This window comes from Lagopus leucura, unplaced genomic scaffold (assembly GCF_019238085.1).
Source record: "Lagopus leucura isolate 7727_CA_CO unplaced genomic scaffold, USGS_WTPT01 Super-Scaffold_100001, whole genome shotgun sequence".
Classification (NCBI taxonomy): domain Eukaryota; kingdom Metazoa; phylum Chordata; class Aves; order Galliformes; family Phasianidae; genus Lagopus; species Lagopus leucura.
Window position 1 is genome coordinate 56619977 of NW_024962262.1, and position 18580 is coordinate 56638556.

Here is an 18580-nt window from a genome sequence, read left to right on the forward strand (position 1 = left end):
TATATATATATATATATATATATATATATATATATATATATATATATATATATATAAATATAGATACGTTTACATTTCTGTGTGCTGAATATGTATGTCTTTTTGACCTGAAAAACATAAGCAAAAAAATGCAGAAATGCATCAAGAGATGAAGTAGCAACACTTTTATTTTCTAAGTTGTTTGTAAGATGAAAAAGTTATCCCAAACCCAAGGGCATTGAAAAGACAGTGGTTAATGATAGTGTAAGAAGCATTACTTCAGGGCCACTGTATCAACCAGATCTATGTTTATCTCAAAATATATTCCCTTCCCTTTTTGAAACTTGTTATTTCTTAGTGGACTGCTTAGAAATGACTGTTTTAAGGGAGTAAACATTTCAGTATGTTATAAATTCAGTGTTCTTTCTGTATATAATGAATGTTAAAATCATATATTTTTGCTTTTCAGCAAAGCTTGTTCCTATTACATAGTGCATAGGAAATTACTGGCTACATCTTTTTCTGCACATACTAAAATTGTGTACTGCCATTCTTTGTCACTCCAGTGACATTCTTCCATGGAACTGGTAGTATTTTCTTTGTTGCTTTCTACTTACTCCTCCTTTGCAGTGGTTCCTAGGTTAACATGAAGAACAGAAGCATAACTTCATAGTCTTGAATTGAAACACCTGTCACAGAGCTTTTGCTATATGATGATGGCCTTCAAACCTATTCCAAAGGTTTGATATGTGACAGCACTTGCTTTAAGCAGTTTTGTGCAAGTGCCAAGTAATGATATATATCATTTTTAATCCTCATCATAATAGCTGTAATCATCAGTGGTGAGTAAAGCTGCATATGCAAGCTAATGGGTCGATGCTTTACTCATAGCTAAACTTCTGAGATGAGGAGGAATGACAGGTTTCTTAATTTTGTTTAATCTGGGAATTGGACCATGGTACTCCAACAGATCTGTTTTGCACAAGGCTTCTAATTAAGGTTAACATCTTCTAGTCATGGGACTAGATGCTCTAGCTTCTGTCTGAACTTAAATTGTGTTGAATAAAAATCAAGCTAGAAAAATATTTAGGATTTCAGAAATATTTTTAATGTTTTTCTGCAAATAGAGCTATTGCTCAGAGCAAAAACAGTGTGTAACCACAAATTTAATCTCTCCACCTCGATGGGAGCCTCAAAAGATCGAAGAGGCTACCACTGAGCTATCTGAAGATGACGCTGTTTCTCACTGTCTCCATCCTCCTACTTATCTTTACTTGACGTTTTGTTTTCATTTGGCCATAAGAAACTGCGTTAGTAACATCCTTAAGCAAAAAGTTATTAAATAAATGAGATGGAGAGGTTCTTCTTATAAATTGTTTTGGGAATACAAGAACTGAGGACAAGGAGCCACTCATTCTCTCTTTAGTGATCTTGGTTGCCTTCTTCATGGTACCATAGGTAAAGTGAAAATGAAAACACATTGACTTGAATAAAAATTGAAAGCAGAAGAGTGCAGTGAGGCAGAGACTGAACAAGATGAGAGTTAGGGAAGTTGAAGAATAAAATGTAATTGGAGAGATAAATAGATTAAATTAGGAGAGAACCACTACTAATGTAAGGAGTCACAGGCAACAACTAGATGGATATGGCTAATAGGGTAAGCTCAAGTATGAGTGTGGATAGTGGAGCAGGCTCAAGTAGCCAGGAGGAAGATGGACCAGAAATTAGATTTAGAGTTAAGGTTGCAAAATAAAGCACCCAGGTCACATGGCTATGAAGGAAGGGTGCTTATGTATTACCTTCTGCATCTGCTTTATGACATTGTCTTTAATTGTGTGATCACATGTATTTTCCACAAGACTCAATCTTTCAGTGCTCAGCATGAAGCTGCACATTGCTCAATGAGGGGGAAACAAAATAATAGCTGCTACTTAAATCAGCACAGTCTGTTTGCTGCAGTTGAATTTTATTCTATTTTGCACACCTTCAAAGGGACAGGCATTCCTCTCTGACAGGTATTTTGTGGCAGCTTTCAGAGTGTGACTAGTCATACAGCACTCAACTATCATGATGGTAATAAGTCATATGTTTGCATGTCATTAAGATGTTCTTAAGCAGTAAATTCCTTTGTGTTCTGCAGCTACAAAAAGCTAATAATCTTGTGCAGCACCCTGGAAGCTGATAAACTAAATTTGCTTGGACTATGCTTGACTAGAATAAACCTCACTGTGAAGAATGCGTCAGAGAAACCATTTTACCCATATCTGGACCATTAGGATGGTTTCCATCTGGAGCTTTTTGCTTATTTCTGTCTTTGGTCAGTAGTTAACCTTTCAAATAAGGGCCCAAGATATTTAGCTTTCAGTGATTTAGACTAATTTATGGTAGCATGGGTTTGAAAGATCTGATTGCCTCATTTTGGAATTCTGTCTGTATATTTTCTGGGTATTTTGCCTGGAATCAGAGGAAAATGCAGGTTAGTCTGCTACTTTTGTGAGTAATTTTTGGAGTAACAGGTGTAACAATTGAATATGGTTCAACAGTAGACTTCTCTTGATTTGTTCTAGAATGGAAAAATATCATATTCAACTGCTCTGCTTGAATTTTCCTGAAATCTATAGAAGAGTAAAGCAACTCCTTGATGCCAACATGAGTACATGAGCTCATGTAGAGCAAACAGAGCAACTGACAAAATGTGCTAAGATTTGAGTTGCATTCAGCTGTTGGTGAACAGGTTTTTGCTTAAACTTTTTTTTTCCTGTTTTAAATACCTTGCTTAGATCTGGTGGTGTGCCTTTTCACTTCTAACTTTTTTACTGATTTTTTTTTTTTTCCCAAAGAGTTTGATACTTTCATCTTCTAAAATGCAGTGATTTCTTGAATTTACTCATGTGTTTACAAAAGAAAATAAAATTATATTTTTAGGCTGAAGTAAATTTTAGTCTGGCTTCTATTGAAATGGACTTTGTATCAAGGGCAAAATTATCCAAACCAATGTTTTAAAAAAACAAAATCTTACTCTAAATGGCTGTAAACCTACAAATGTTTGTTAAAATAAAACTGTTTGTCTGATCTTTAATAATGCTCTTCCTGTAATTCTAGTGATTAAACGGCCATCTTTTACTCTTTCAGTGTAGAGATTGGTGAAAGTGTGAGAGGAGAAGATGTGTATATTATCCAGAGTGGCTGTGGAGAAATAAATGACAACTTAATGGAATTGCTCATCATGATCAATGCTTGCAAGATTGCATCATCCTCCAGAGTCACTGCAGTAATTCCATGTTTTCCATATGCCAGGCAAGATAAGAAAGACAAGGTAGGTGAGAAATGTGTGATTTCTGAAGTGTTTTCTCAGCTTCTTCCTTTAGAACTTTGAGATTAAACATACTTTCATAAACACTTTAGAGTTTTATAAGGTGTTTTTCCTTTTGCTCTTCCTTTAATGTTCTACTGTGATAAGAAATTATATAATTTGCAAACGAATTAAGTGATACAATACATAATTTTTTTTTCTTTATGTTTTCCTAAGTGATGAGGCCTTCAGTTTGAAAAAGTAGATTCATCCTATGTTTGTGATATTCCAGAGTATTCTGCTAGGAAATCTCACCTTTGGGACTGCTTTTTCTGCTTTTTTCTAGTTTTCCTTTTTCTTTTCTTTATATGAAGAGAGTACATGTAATTAGTACAGTTTTATAGAATTAAATCCTAAATTTGGAGTGCTGTGAGCATTTTGCAGGTAGTTTTTAACCTAAATGAAAGGAACTGATTTGTTCTACAGTGCATAAGGATAATGAATAAAAACAATTACTTATGCTGTAAGGTAGATCTAAAAAGAAAGAAGTTTATACATAACAGTTTGAAATAATTAATTTTAATTGATGAAGGCCAAAAATTGAGTAAAAACCCTGAAACACTTCTTATTTTTCTCAGCCAGGTTGGATGAGGTCCTGGGCACCCTCACCTTGTGTTAGATATGGAGGTTGGCAGCCCTGTCTGTGGCAGGGAGGTTGGAGCTCGGTGATCCTTTGAGGTCTCTTTCAACCAAAGCCATTCTATGATTCCCTGAATTTGGTCTGCTGTAACTGATGAATAACGTACCAGTTAAGCCAAATTAGTAAGGCACTAACAAGTTTGATATAAAATAAAATTCACAAAGCATAAGAAACACTTAACCTTTTGTCTCCGTATATATACAAAAAACCTGATGTCACGTGAACGTTACTTTCATCAAAACTCACTGGAAAAGAACTAACAAGTGTAAATCAAATTGTAATACTTGTCTTTTGAGAAAGTTTTTCTCGCTCATACTTTTATAAATGGACTGCCCCTTTTTGCTTTGTACACTGGGCAAAATCTGAAAGCTCTGTTACTTTCATTCAACTGTTTAAAATGTAACAAGACTGACAATGCAGAAGATAAAAAAAAAACTTGCAGGTATTACAGAAGGCAGAATTCTCAGCCTCTAATGGAAAAGGTAAATGGAACAAAATTACTTTCTAGTATGTTTACACCGTAAGTGTAGGCTTTCTTATACAGCACTGATATTGTGCTTCCAAAAACTGAATTCAGGGGTTAGGTACAACCTCCCTGTTCTTCATATAGATCTTCTGGAACTTCATTTTGCTGTGTTCCTGTATTGATTAAAGCTCTCCCTTGACTAGGAGTGCAGAGGGATGAAATGTATTTTTTTTTTTTTTTTTTTTTTTTAATCAAAAGAGCCTGGAAGGGAAACAAGCTCTTCTTCGAAAGGGAAGGAAGGTATCTTGGTATGATTTTGTTTCCAAATTAGTACTCAGAGGTTTTTGTGTACCATCATAAAAGCTTTTAGCGTGAGGAAAAGGATGAGCATGTCCCAGCTTGTGTGTATCTAAGCAATAACTTGTTAGGGGTACCCAAAATTCATATGACAGGCTTTCATGAGTGGTTCAGTATCTTTCTTTAGAACATACTATCTTTTGAAATACTACTGGAAGATGAGTAGCGTGGGAAAGTAAGGCACTAATAGAGATTTTGAGTATTATTTCAGACTGTTCTCTAGGCATCACTGTGTTCTCCTGCAGTTCTAGGCAAACTTTTTCTTTTTTTCCACTTTTTAACCTCTGTTTTGCAATTGAGAAAACATTTGTAATCTTTGGAAATTAACCTTGGTAGTTAACCTCCATGTTGCACAGTAAGCTATGATATAGATGTCGACATTAGGTAGCTTATTGACCATGAGATCCTTCCCCTTGCTGGTGGATTGCATCACATCACTTGGTCTTTGGTCTGTGTTTGGCCTGTGCTTTGAGCTTGAAGCATCAGTGAAGTGCTCACTGTTTTCTTACAGTGGTTATAAGTGGATTTTCTTCTCTCTGACCCAAGGTACTACTGTTACTTGTTTGAATGTGAGGTGAATCCCTATCATTGCTATCTGGATGCTGGCTTCAATTCTTAAAGAACTAAATGGAATGAGTCCTTGCTGTTTGAAATACCACCTTATTCTTCATGGAATAAGGTGACTGAAAACATTGCAAGTCTTGATTTATTTATTTAACTAAAGGGCCTTGTATTAAAGCATTGTATTCTGAGCAAGACCTGTGTAATTCATCATGAGAATATTAGTATTAAGCCTTGGACTAACTATATATGAGGTAGTTTGGCTGTCAACAGCAGTTCCAGTGGTCTGTGCCAGTTTTCATGCTTATGCAGCTGAAGAAACAGAGGTTTAAAAAAGGAGGAAAGAAAGAAAGGGAAAAGGATATTTTAAAAAACAAAACAAAAAAACCCACAAACTTGTCCAGAGTCCTAGAGAAGTTGATGAATTGATTTAGACATGATCAAGTGCTGTCATAAACTAGATTACTTCTGATACACAAGCTAGCTACTTCAGTTCAGGTGCTTTGACCATGGTTGCATTTAGACATCCTCTAATTATGCTAACCTTCAAAGCCATGGGAAAAACATCTATATAGGATGCAGGATGCTTCAGAGATGCTTATGAGATGTTAGAAGTATAGCAACAGGTGAGTTTGGTGTTCTGCAGCTCATGTAACTTTGTTTTTTTGATTTGTAGAAGGGAGCCGTGGAGCGTTGGGTAGGTATCTTTTTTTTTTATTTTTTAAATCTAACTCTATATATTTCCATTAACATGGCCTTAAAGGGTGAAACTACTGGGTTACATTATATATAACTGGAAACGTTTTCAGTTTCACTTCTTGATTTCAGTTGTGTTTCACCTGGGCCATGATATTAATTCTGTGGAATTTGCTAATAGAGAAGTCCTAGCTTCTACTTAAAATTTACTTGGATGTTTAATGATGTCAATTTCTAAAGCTTCAAAGCTTACCTCATATCCAAAATATAAATTTAGGTAATAAATTAGTGAATGTTCAGTATCCATACATTTCACAACTGGCTTTCTTGAAAGTGAAAGTTCCAGTTATAAATCTTGGGACTTTCTTGGACTGTTGTTTTTGTTGTTTTTTTTTGTTGTTTGTTTGTTTTTTGTTTGGCTTGCATGTGATGTATTTTGAGCAAGACAATGTAATAAGATGCTTAAAGGCAACAAAACATTAATCTTGACAGACTACTCCTACTTTCCTTTGCATAGATATTCTTGTGAGGGTGTTTTTATTAGCTTTGTGGATTCTTCCTCTGCCCCTGGTAATTTTAAAAATTGCAAATAACTTTGTAACACATTATAAAGGAAGTAATCATTTATATAACTGTCTCTATAAGTGAGTGGGAAATTTGCTTAGGAGCTAAAAACAGTGCTTTTTTTTTTTTTTTTTTTTTTACAATTTAGTTTCTGTACATAATTTACTGTCGTTTCATGCTTATAATTCTGAAACTAATCTCAAACTGTATCAAAAATGAGACAATGAATATAGTGAATCTTCTTGTGTTCCTACTTTTCATCTGAAGCAAACATCACAAATTCTCCAAGACATAAAGGAAATCTTCAGTTCCCATCTACATTTGTTTCTGAATAATGAAGCCAGGTTATCTGAGGTTCTCATGAATATACTTCTTTTGATTTTAAAATAAACTTCAGTTTGGATCATTTTATAATAATTGCTTACCCAGAAAAAAAGTTTTTTGGAACTTAAATTCTTTTGAACATGTCATCAAATGTGTTAGTTTTCTTTATTTCTTAATGCACAATTTTGTGTAGAGGAAACTGTCAGATGGCCACATGCTTCATTTGTCTTAACCTCCTGTTAGCCCACCCTTGGAAAACAGGTTTTGATGTCTGGCTATCTTTCCCTCCAAGACCCTATGTCCAACATGTAGGCAATCTGTGATGTGCATAACTACTAAATGAAGTTACCTAGTGGTAAAACTTCCAAGTTCTTCCTTCTGGAATTCAGCCTGCAAGGCCAGTAGCTGAAAGAAGTACCAGTTGGTAATGTATTCATTTGCACTTGGTGCAGGAAAGGTGGTTGTTATGGCTTTTATTTGTGCTGATGATACTTGTGGTATTGACACATGAGACAAGTGAAGTGGTAATCTCATTCAACAGAAGTGAACAAAAGAAATTCACTGTTCCACCCGAAGGTAGAAATGGCAAACTGTTTATGGGAATTTGCCTTGATCAGCTAGGCTGAAGCAGTTACTGGTTTCTACCAGAAGCAGTGGTCCTCTTTAGCTATCTTCCCTTCTGTTTTTGCTTCCTTGTCTGGCTGCTATGGGTTCAGACAAGCAGCAATATGAAACACAGGGGAAGCTTATAGACTGGGAAGAAGGAAGGGATGGGATAAAGAGGGGGGCGGATTTCGGGTTTCGGCATTGTCTGTTAATCCACCTCATCAAACCATGCCTTCACAAGGAGCTGACAAGAGAATGTGTGGTGGTGGAGTCTAAGGAGTAGGTACTAAATCTTTGTTCTTTTACATGTTGCCAGGGATTTGAGTATCACAAATCCTAGCTTTGAAACGTCTGTTTGAGCTGCTAAGATGAACTGGGATGATCAGGAACCTGAATGGCATGAACCAGAACACTTCTACTAATTGATAGAAATATTCAGAAAGTTTTGACCAGCTTGCACGTAACAGAACCCTTACAGAATTGATCTTAAATGAGGAGCAGCATAGTCCTCACTTACTAGAAAATTCATATTTGCTGCAGCTACAGTGGTTGCAAGCTGTTATGCAAACCATATGCATATGAATTGCAGTGATCAAGGGAAGCTCAGCTGCCATTCACATCTTCAGTGTTTCTTAGACAAACCAAGTGGGGACAATATTTTTGTGCAACGCAGAATCAAAACTAGTGCCATTTTCTAAGTGAGAATTTTCTTGATGATAAACTTCAAACCATAAAAAATGAATGCAGTATCTTGGTCTCTTTTCTGGAAATATGTTGTCATTCCATACATTAAAACATGGAAGTGCTGAGTTTGTATCTAAATTACCAAAAGTTCTGAGGAAAGTAGTGTCTCCTTGGTTTGACGTAGACAAAATAGCATCCATTTTTAAATAGCAGTAGTTCAGATTATTTTTGGTGATGCCTTTGAGCGTCAGTGAAAGAAGAGCAGAGATACCCCGTAATTATGTGTGGAGGAGAACGGTGTTCCTGAGAGGTTAAATGATGCTATTTGATAAAGAAATGTAACGAGAGAAAATACCTTGCGATCAAAACCCAAAGTCTGATTGTGAGATGGCACCTCTAAATGGCAATTCTGTTTTAATGCTAATGACATTAGTGCTAGATACCAGTCATATTTAAAGGCAGGTAAAAAGGAAAAAAAAAAAAAAAAGAGGTTTTGTTTAATGTTTCCATTACAGACAAAGCTGTCTAGGGCAACATAGCTAAAAAATCTGAAGGAACTTTAAAGTTGACAAAGACTGCAAGGAAAAAAAAAAAAAAAAAGGTATCTTCCAGTCATGATTTCCTTTTCTTTTCACATTACTGTTTGTTTTGCATCATTGTCAGCTTAAAAAAACCTCTTGGGTTTAATTTTGCTGATTATATTTTTGTTCTTCCTTTGCTCTTCTCACTTCCCTGTTTCTTTTTTTTTTTTTTTTTTTTTTTTTTTGTAGTTCTTTTCTTCCATGCCTTCCCTTGCCCCTTTTGGTTGTTCTAGATTACTAATCACATCCAATAATTAAGCCTGCATTCACAAAAAAGAATAAATAGGTGGGGGCTTGTTCCTCTGCCTACGTGGATCTCTTATAGGCTTTACTGTGTGTGTGATGAAGAAATGCTTGATACTAACGTTGTTTTAAAGTGCTTTTTTCCTCAAAAATTGGGTTTCCTCTCACTTTGTTCTTCATATTTGGTTACTTTTTATTATTCACTTTTTAAAGGGTAGGTGCCTGAGAGTTGGATATTTACATATAGGTAGTGGCTTAGAGAAATTGAGGTTCTGTTTTTGTGCTACGGAAAAGCCAACTAAAAGTTTGAAATAAAGGAGCTGGTAAATCATATCTCCAATTCTGTTTGTTGGTAAAAATTAATAGGAGGCATTATTAGGCAGATTTTTTAAACTAGTTTAAAGCTCCTAAATGTTTTGCTGAGTTCAAAAATCCTAGTGGCATGAGTAGCTATTGACAGGCTAGTTTGGCTGAAGTTATGGAGCTCTTCATAGATTCCAGCTATTCTAAAGAAAAAGAGATAAAAGTAACTAATTATCTGACACCATGTATTCCGCCTAAATGCTTTTATAATGTAAATATTTGTGCTTTATTTCTCAGAGTCGTGCTCCAATCTCTGCAAAACTTGTTGCCAACATGCTGTCAGTTGCAGGGGCTGACCACATCATCACCATGGACCTGCATGCTTCTCAGATCCAGGTAACTATCTATCAGTCTTCCTAACTGTGAGTAGGTGGTCAAATGAATAAAGAGATGCAAGAAAATATTACTTCTGTTTATTTTTTTCCTAGTTCTGCTTTTTGAAGGAGAACAGCTTTTATCTTATGGGGTGATTTTGTGGGCATTTTGAATAGGTATTGGACGTTGGAGTCTTCAGTGGAATTTTTCAAGGCTAGTATAAGGGCTTCTAGAACATACAATGTCCTGTTATGGGAGGAGCTCTCTTAATCTCTCGCTGGTTTTATCAGAGTGCACAATACAGTTTGGTTGGTACAACCAGGGGAACATTATTCACTTAAGAGAAGTGGAGATGGAGACTGGAAACTCCTTTGCTAGCTCTACTATTGAACCAGAAAATCACAAAACTGCTGCTCAGACACAGAGCAGACATTGTTTGTCATTCTGTCATGTAAAACTTTTCAAGTTAACTTTTGGGGGGTTTTTTGTGTGTTTTTTGAGGAAATACTTTCTTTTCCTCCTTTTGGCGTTCTGTTTACTCAGAGCTTCAGTTATGCTAAGTGGTTGTCATGCAGATAAAAAGCAGTTTTAATTTGTGGTTCGGTATAGATTTGTTGTTTAAAAACTGCACAAAAAGACACGTTCCTTTCTTGCTGACCATTGCTAACTTAAATTCTCCATATTGAAATACTACTGTTTGTGTCAAGTAGTTGCAATTTATGGCAGTTAAATATTCCTCACTGGATTTTTTGAGAGCTTTTCGTATGCATGAGTTTATGTAGGTGCCTAAAGGGAATCTTTTCTAATTTAATATCATTTGATAACAATTGTTCTTCATTTTCTGCTCTTGAGTGAGATTTTTAGAGACATTACTATTTGTTGAACTTCCACTGAATTTGGTAGAAATGAGAGGGCAGAATTAGGCCACTGTAAAATACTAATTAAAACCTTGCTATACCTGAAATGCAAGGGCTTGATTCTTTTCCTGTGCCTTCATTCGAAGTAAGGTATAATGTGTATTCATAAAACTCTTTTTCTTTTTGAACTAGGGTTTCTTTGACATTCCAGTAGATAACCTGTATGCAGAACCTGCAGTGCTGCAGTGGATTAAAGAAAACATTTTGGAGTGGAAAAACTGTATCATAGTCTCACCTGATGCAGGTGGTGCAAAAAGGTACTATACCAGTCTAAGACTAAGAGATTAATGAATGTTAGTCTAGTCATCTTTTCGATCATATGACTTTTGCAAGATACAGAGTATATGTCTGGTGAATCTAATTGCATTGTGAAAACAGAATGACTACTTTTCCGATGTTTTTCAAGCTTGAAAACATTCAGGAGTTTTCTGTACTCTAAAGAATTTTTTTTTTTCTCTCTCTCCCTATATATGACCTTGTTTGCTGAATCCCTATGCAGGAGGGAAGATACTTTTCCTGCTGCTTGCTTGCTTTAGTCCAGTTGCTGCACCTATTCCTGCTTTATTCTGGAACTGCCTAAGTTTCCCTTCTCTTTTAAAGCCTTAGGCCTATCTCCACTGTACCTGCTGGCATCTAGGTAAGCTCTTGCTTGGATCAAGTTTCTTTTTTTCTGTAAGTTATTGCAAGCCTATCTCCAAGTTGCATATTGTGTATATTGGAAAAAGATGATGAAATTTTGGTTTGGCTGAAGTTGAAAATAGGAAAGCTAATAAATTGGGGTATTTCTTCATTTGCAGCATGTGTTACTCATTTAGGAGAACTGTTTTATTGTTTTCTAATCAGTAAAAACTGATGCAGAAATTGAGGAGCACACTATCTGTGAGGTGATAACCATGTTTTGCTCTCAAGTTACTGGTCACAAGGCTGCTAGAAACTGAACGGGAATGAAGAGAAATAAGAATCCTGTAATCCCAAAAAGTTTGGAGTGTAATTTAGGGGAGATAATGAAACACTGCCACACTGTGATTCTAATTGAAGACTTTTTGTCATCTGCAGTGTGCTCATGGTGTTCATATTCAGATAATTGGGAAGTGTGATTAGAATTGTAGGCTATTCCTTTTTAGATTCTTCAAGTTAAAGATGTGAAGAATGTGAACTATAGAAAGCATTTTTTGTCAAAGTACTCCAGTCAATTACATTTCTTTGTTACTATGTGAATATTGTTGTTTTCAAATGAAAATGCATACAATTTATTACAAAATAATCCACTAGTTAAAAATCAAGTCAGAAAACACTTTTTCTCATAGCAAATATTTTTATTAAATATTATTGCTATCACTTATTTTTATTTGTATTTTATGAAGTCGATGATAATTTATTTTTGCTACCTTACTGAAAGGTAACCAAGCAGCTGCTGCTGAAGCAGAGGAGGAATTTGCTCTCTGTAAATTCAAAGCTTCTCCCTCACATCATTTAATATGATGCCGAGAAGATGGTTGGGCATTTCCATTCAAAACATGTGGACCTTCAAAATAATTCTTAGTTTAATGAAAACTGAAGACAATTTTTTTTCCCACACTATCAAGTTTTAACTCAGAAGCATTAAAGAAATTTGCTTGTGCACTCATTTGAAATATCTTTTTTTCTTACTGTTTGCTTGTTTTTTGTTGCTTACTAAATTTTGTGGCTGAAATAAGGCATATGAATCTATTGATACCTCAGTGCCCCTGAGTTAGTGAGACGTACTATGAAGTTACTGTATTATCCACACGCACAAATGTCCATGCGAGTTTGTAACAAAAAACTCCTTCATTTTTGAGTGGCAAAGAAACAAAACTGTTTTCTGTTGAAATGTGCACGTTACTAACCTTGCTAACAACAGTACCAAAATATTCTTCAAAAGACAGGCTGCAAGGCTGTGCTAGTGTGGGACAGAAGTGTTATTTATTCCTGTGTTTATTGCTATCTTGTCAAACCTGCTAACCCTGGTATATTGAAAGGTTTGAATAGAGCAGTTAGAAGTCTATAACAGAGTTTACTATAGGTAGTGTGTCTGGCCACCAGTGGTTTCCCTGAAGAGTTTAAAAGATCTTTGTCAATCCAATGTATTGCTAGAGAGGTGCTGGTGAAGTAAACTACTTGATTTGTAGAATCATAGAATGGCCTGGGTTGAAAAGGACAACTAGTTTCAACCCCCCTGCTATGTGCAGGGTCACCAACCAGCAGACCAGGCTGCCCAGAGCCGCATCCAGCCTGGCCTTGAATGCCTCCAGAGATGGGGCATCCACAACCTCTCTGGGCAGCCTGTTCCAGTGTGTCACCACCCTCTGTGTGAAAATATCCTCCTAATATCTAACCTAAATCTCCTTTATCTTAGTTGAAAACCATCCCCTGTTGTCCTATCACTAAATAGATTGCTTGTCATGTACTGCTGAAAGAATTACTAATCACAATCAACTGATTTATTTGCTGTTTACCTGGTTTTTTTTCCCCCATGAGTTTTGCTTCACATTCCAGCAAGGGTGTTACGAGTTAGGATGCTGAAGTGCTTATAATTAGAGCTATCTTAGACTACATATTGCAGCAAATTAATGAAAGCTTGTGAACACTGAAATGTTTTCAAAGTCAAACTGAATTTAGAAAATACTCATCTGGACTATATCTTAAGTCACTGGTTGAGTTTATTAACAGTGAATTAAGGGTGTTTCTAATATGTCTCACCACTTGCAAAAATCTGTGCAGTTACTTAAAAGCAAGAAATCTTGCAAACTGTTTCAAGGCAAATAACTAAGTATGATCCTGTTCTTTTAAAATAGTATTCTGAATGTACTGTATTTCTCCCTGTCATCTAGGGTTACTTCAATTGCTGACAGATTGAATGTGGAATTTGCTCTCATTCACAAGGAAAGAAAGAAGGCAAATGAAGTGGACAGAATGGTCTTGGTGGGTGATGTGAAAGACAGAGTAGCCATTCTTGTCGATGATATGGCTGATACATGTGGCACAATATGTCATGCAGCAGACAAGTAAGTATTATGAAATTATTCAGTGTCTCATGCTGTAACCTGCAGATAGCAGATGAACACAGCTGCTACATACTTATAATTCAATCTGACCTCTGTGCAGTGAAGTCATTCTGATTCTTGACTCGTTGTCCTGTAATCAAGCTCTGTCCTTCTTTATAACATGGAAATAGGAAGACTTACAGAAATATAATGTGTGCTTGCGGCCTGGAAGGCCAACTGTATTCTGGGCTGCCTTAAAAAGGTGAGAAAGAGGTGATTGTGAGGCCTAACGTGGAGTACTGGGGCCCCTAGTACAGGAAGGATGTGGAGCTCTTGGAGCAGGTCCAGAAGAGGTGGATGATCAGATGATCAGAGGGCTGGAGAACCTCTCCTAAGAGGAGAGTGGAGGGAACTGGGATTATTTAGCTTGGAGAAAAGAAGGCTTCAGGAGTACTTCATTGTGGCCTTCCAGTACTTGAAGGGAGCAGATAACCAGCCACTCCCCCTCCTGTGGAATAGTGGGTGGAGAGTGATAGGACTGGGGGAATGGTCTTAAACTGAGACAGGAGAAGTTTAGGTTAGATATTAGGAGGAAGTTTTTCACACAGAGGGTGGTGACACTGGAACAGGTTGCCCAAGGAGGCTGTGGATGCCCCATCCCTTGAAGCATTCAAGGCCAGGCTGGATGTGGCTCTGGGCAGCCTGGTCTGGTGGTTGGCGACCCTGCACATAGCAGGGGGGTTGAAACTCAATGATCATTGTGGCCTTTCCATTATTCTAATCTGGATTTGGATAGAGGGCAGAATAAAGAGAATGTTGTGGAAGGGATTTTAGCCATTTAGTGCATTTTTCAGTTTTGAGGCAAAAATGACAGAAAATGATCCTTTTCTTCACTAGATTTATATTTATAAAAAAAAACTTTTTTTTTCCTGATGTTGTGTAGATTTAATATTTTTGACAAGCATCTTCAATTTAAAGCACACTTATCCTTTTCATCCTAGGAGCTGAGAATACGTTTTCTCACTTTTTGTTTAGAAGGTAGTTGAAGATTGTTTTCATTTCCCCCCACCACTTCCCCTCCAGACTAAAGAACCTCTATTTCTGGAGTCTTTCTGAGATTTCTAGGCCTTTTCTCTTTGCTAATGCCCTCATGGTTCTCAGGTTGTCCAGTTGTTGAAGTGAAGTATGTGAAAGATTCACTATCTGGACTGAGTTCCTATTAATGCTCCTTTGGAAGTATTACTCTATGACTTTCAGACTGGCCTTACAATGGTATATTTAAGGGCATTAGTAAGTTGTATGTTTTTTCTGCAGAAGCTGGAATTACTGGCTGTGCTGAACTCTGTTACTGTTTGTAGCCTTAAACATTTCCTGTAGCTCTCACCCACCTAAAAAGAAGTCCCCAAAAAAATAATAATAATAAAAAAAGAACTGCTAGTGCATGATAATCCTTACTGTTGTGGCTTCATGAAAACTCAAAAATGCATAACAGCTATTCTAGCTTCAAAGACATCTTGGCAAACTGGAGACATAGAAACAACTATAAGAACAGATGTTAGGCATTAAGAGGTGAGCAATATTAGACTGATGTGCTCCAGCTCTTCCACCTGTATCCCTGCATGTGCTGCCAACTTAGGTTTTAGAGGTCATGGGCTGCATTCTGAATTTGGCCCAGAAGTCTGAGTTTTAAAATCTTTGCTTCAAAGATCTTGTCTTGGTATAGTTGATATCAAAGGCCACACTCGTATGGCTGTATGTAGTTGCATTTTGAAAGTGGGAAGGATAAAGCATGGGATGATTTTAAATGTCTGCTGCTGAACATTTACTGCAGCATTGCTTCTCTTGCATGTAATCCTTTATAAAGCTAACATTTCAGTTGAGATATGTGGAATTTTTCTTCCTGCCTGATATATTTGTAGATGCTATGAATATACAGAATAGACTTGCATTCAGAATAGGGCCATGTGATACTTCCTGCCTGAGTCATTTCAGTTCTGCTGAAGTAATAGAGTGAAGAAAGAGAAAAGAAAGGTCCTTTTTGAGTGATACTGTCTTATATGATGTTCTTGTCAGCAAGTAGTGATTTTCTTTAATGCCAAATCTAGATGGGATGTACATTATGATTAATCAAACTTGTTCATCAAAATACCTTAGACCTTTCTTTATCTTAGCACCATAGATGCATATCTAGCAGATGAACTAAGGAATTTGTTTCTAGATATAGCAGGTGAACTTGCTGAAGTGTTCGTATTGCCCTCCTAGTACACCCTCACTCTATTGTAGTGACCCTCCTTGTAGATTGCAACTACCAAATGTAGTGCAAGGAATGATCAGAATCCTTTGATTCTGATGAGTCATTCAAAATAAGATGTTTGTGTTCTTTCTTTTTCCAGTCTTTTTGTGCTCATGCTACAATTTGATAACATCTACTGTTGATGGCTTCCATCTGTCTTGACTGCATTTGTAGTCTTTCATAGCTGTGAATGTCTGGAGGCAGAGAGGCCAATCAAAGCCAAATTAAATGATTGTGACTCATTCACAAGTTTTTCTAGCTCTTCAATCTGTGCAGGTTTTCTCCTGTGCTGTATCATTTTTCATTGTGCTTGGATCAGCAGCATGCCTTCCCACAAGCTTTGCAAGACACTAGGCTTTTAATCATTAAATACTTTTCTTCCTCAGTAGCTTTGTCCAAGCAGAATAGTTTGAATTACAAATTAAAGCAAAGGTGCACAATGATGGAGGCACAGAGTTGTGAATACCACTATCCAAACTTCAGTTCTTCCTGAGAGGAAAAGTTATGCTGGGAACTAGTTTTATGATCTGTTTGTGTGGTCATAAGTACAGTACATTCATTTAGTATTACTGCTACTGATAAGAAGTTTGTTAATTAAATAAGGTTTTTAGCAGTTACTTTTGGTAAGACATAGTAGTCATATAAACTGAAAAAGCTCAAAGTTGTCAGAATTGTTTTGTAGATATTTTTATCTTCCTGTAGCTTTCAGAGGATTTTATGTGTAAAATTGCTCTTAATGTGGGCAATTTGTGAAATTTTAGCCTTATGAAGGTCTTACCTGTCTTCGTGTGTAGCCATATATTTAAACATGCATTACAGCTTACTGCTTTGTATTCTGCAGGTTAGTATCTGCTGGAGCCACCAAAGTTTATGCTATTCTTACTCATGGCATCTTTTCTGGTCCTGCTATTTCTCGGATTAATAATGCAGCATTTGAGGCTGTTGTGGTAACTAATACAATCCCCCAGGAAGAGAAAATGAAACACTGCCCCAAAATTCAGGTACTCTGTTTTTGTCACTTGCTTAAGTGGATTTACCTTTTGTTATTCTCTGGTGCTAGAGTCTGTGCCTTTTGCTGAAAATAATATTCTCAAATACGCTGTGCAGCTTTGTTGTTTGCAGAACATTCTGCTAAATCATGCTAAAGAAAGAGTGACTGAGGTAGCATAATAAATTATTAACAATGTATGATACTGCTGCAGATAGATTATGCCTGGCTGAAAGAGTAGCAAATGTAAAATTAGCTGATTTCTTTTTTAAAACTATATTAATCATATGAAGTCTGAATGCAGAAACACTAGTTTATCATGATAAAAAGCTTAGGCTTCTTCATTTTGTTTGAAAATACAGTATAGAAAATGTCCAAGATAAACTTAACATATGCTTGCTTTCAAAACCAAACTGAAAGTAAAAAGTTAGCTTACCTCAGTAACTTCTACATGAGGTTATTCTGGAAAGTCGTGTCCTGTTTCTTAGTGCAGAGTGGAGGAAAGCCTAAAATAGTGCTTTTTAAATGTTACTCTGAATCAAGTAAAAAATACTTAATTTTTTACTTACTGGTGCAAGACAGGCATTTAAAAGGTGCATTTCCATTAAATCGTACTTGTGTAGACACTGCCATCTGATGGCTGGAACAGTTTCTGTTTGGCAGTGTCCCCTGTGCAACATTGAAGTCTTCAGCAGTATGCCTGTGTAGAAGGAAATCAGCATTCTTATCTTGTTTTATTTCTTGTTATTATTATTGTATTGTTATTTTCATGTAGGTTAATTACCTAGTGCTTTAATGTAATTTTCCTACGTAGAAGATGTAAGAGAATAGAATAGTAAATTGAATTTTTGTATACAGTTTCTCTATAAACTGTGGTTTATTGTTCTTGTTATCCTATAAGAAATTGTCATCCTTACTTTTATGTATTTCTTTCTTTCAGTTTATTGACATTTCCATGATCCTGGCTGAGGCCATTCGAAGAACACATAATGGTGAATCTGTATCTTACCTGTTCAGTCATGTCCCCTTGTAACTGCTGGAGGTTACATCACAGCTTTTTGAAGTCCTGTCAACTAGCGCTGTTGTTTTTAGCAATGCATCTCAAACACAAGAAATCAGTATACTTGTAAAATTCCAGAGCTTGTATGTTTAATTATTATATATGTCTTGTAATTAGCATTTTTTTGTTGTAAATGGACAATAAATCTGTCTTGCAGAAACTTTCTGTGGATTCCCTGGAGAGTTTGGGAAATTTCTGTGTTCTTTTATATACTCCTCACTTTCTACTGAGCTGCTGCTTCAGATCTTTTTTATATACAGAGCTACTGAATGTCTGTTCACAGAACTGAATGAAATTTATGCACAGGTTTGTCTGCGTTAAGCTAAGTGGTGCAGGGTTGGACATCTTGCATCTATTAATCTTTCAGGCAAGCAGATGGTGACTTTTGTTTAACAGCCATGATAGGCTGCTATTTTGTAAGCCATAAGAGTTTAAACTTCCTTTTAATTTTAAGGAACTGTTGACACATGATAGTATTAACTGTTTCATACATTTTTTTGTTCCTTTTCCACATGATATATAGGGCTACTGTTTTCTTTTGTAAAGCTGTCAGTGTTTCATTGCATTAAATCATTTTGTTAATGTC

The 18580-nt window shown here is 36.2% G+C and overlaps 1 protein-coding gene across 2 annotated transcripts in view; it reads left to right on the forward strand.

Moving 5' to 3' along the window:
- The window catches only part of PRPS2 (phosphoribosyl pyrophosphate synthetase 2), a 25592-nt gene extending 7012 nt beyond the window's left edge, over window positions 1-18580 (forward strand). The window contains exons 2-8 of one of the 2 annotated variants that reach the window (XM_042866953.1): window positions 3112-3295; window positions 6032-6052; window positions 9654-9752; window positions 10781-10905; window positions 13501-13674; window positions 16788-16947; window positions 17875-18580. In XM_042866953.1, coding sequence (XP_042722887.1) covers window positions 3112-3295; window positions 6032-6052; window positions 9654-9752; window positions 10781-10905; window positions 13501-13674; window positions 16788-16947; window positions 17875-17967 — 856 coding nt within the window. In that variant the 3' untranslated portion in view covers window positions 17968-18580. The remainder of the gene's footprint in view (window positions 1-3111; window positions 3296-6031; window positions 6053-9653; window positions 9753-10780; window positions 10906-13500; window positions 13675-16787; window positions 16948-17874) is intronic. The other variant, XM_042866954.1, reaches the window with a different exon arrangement.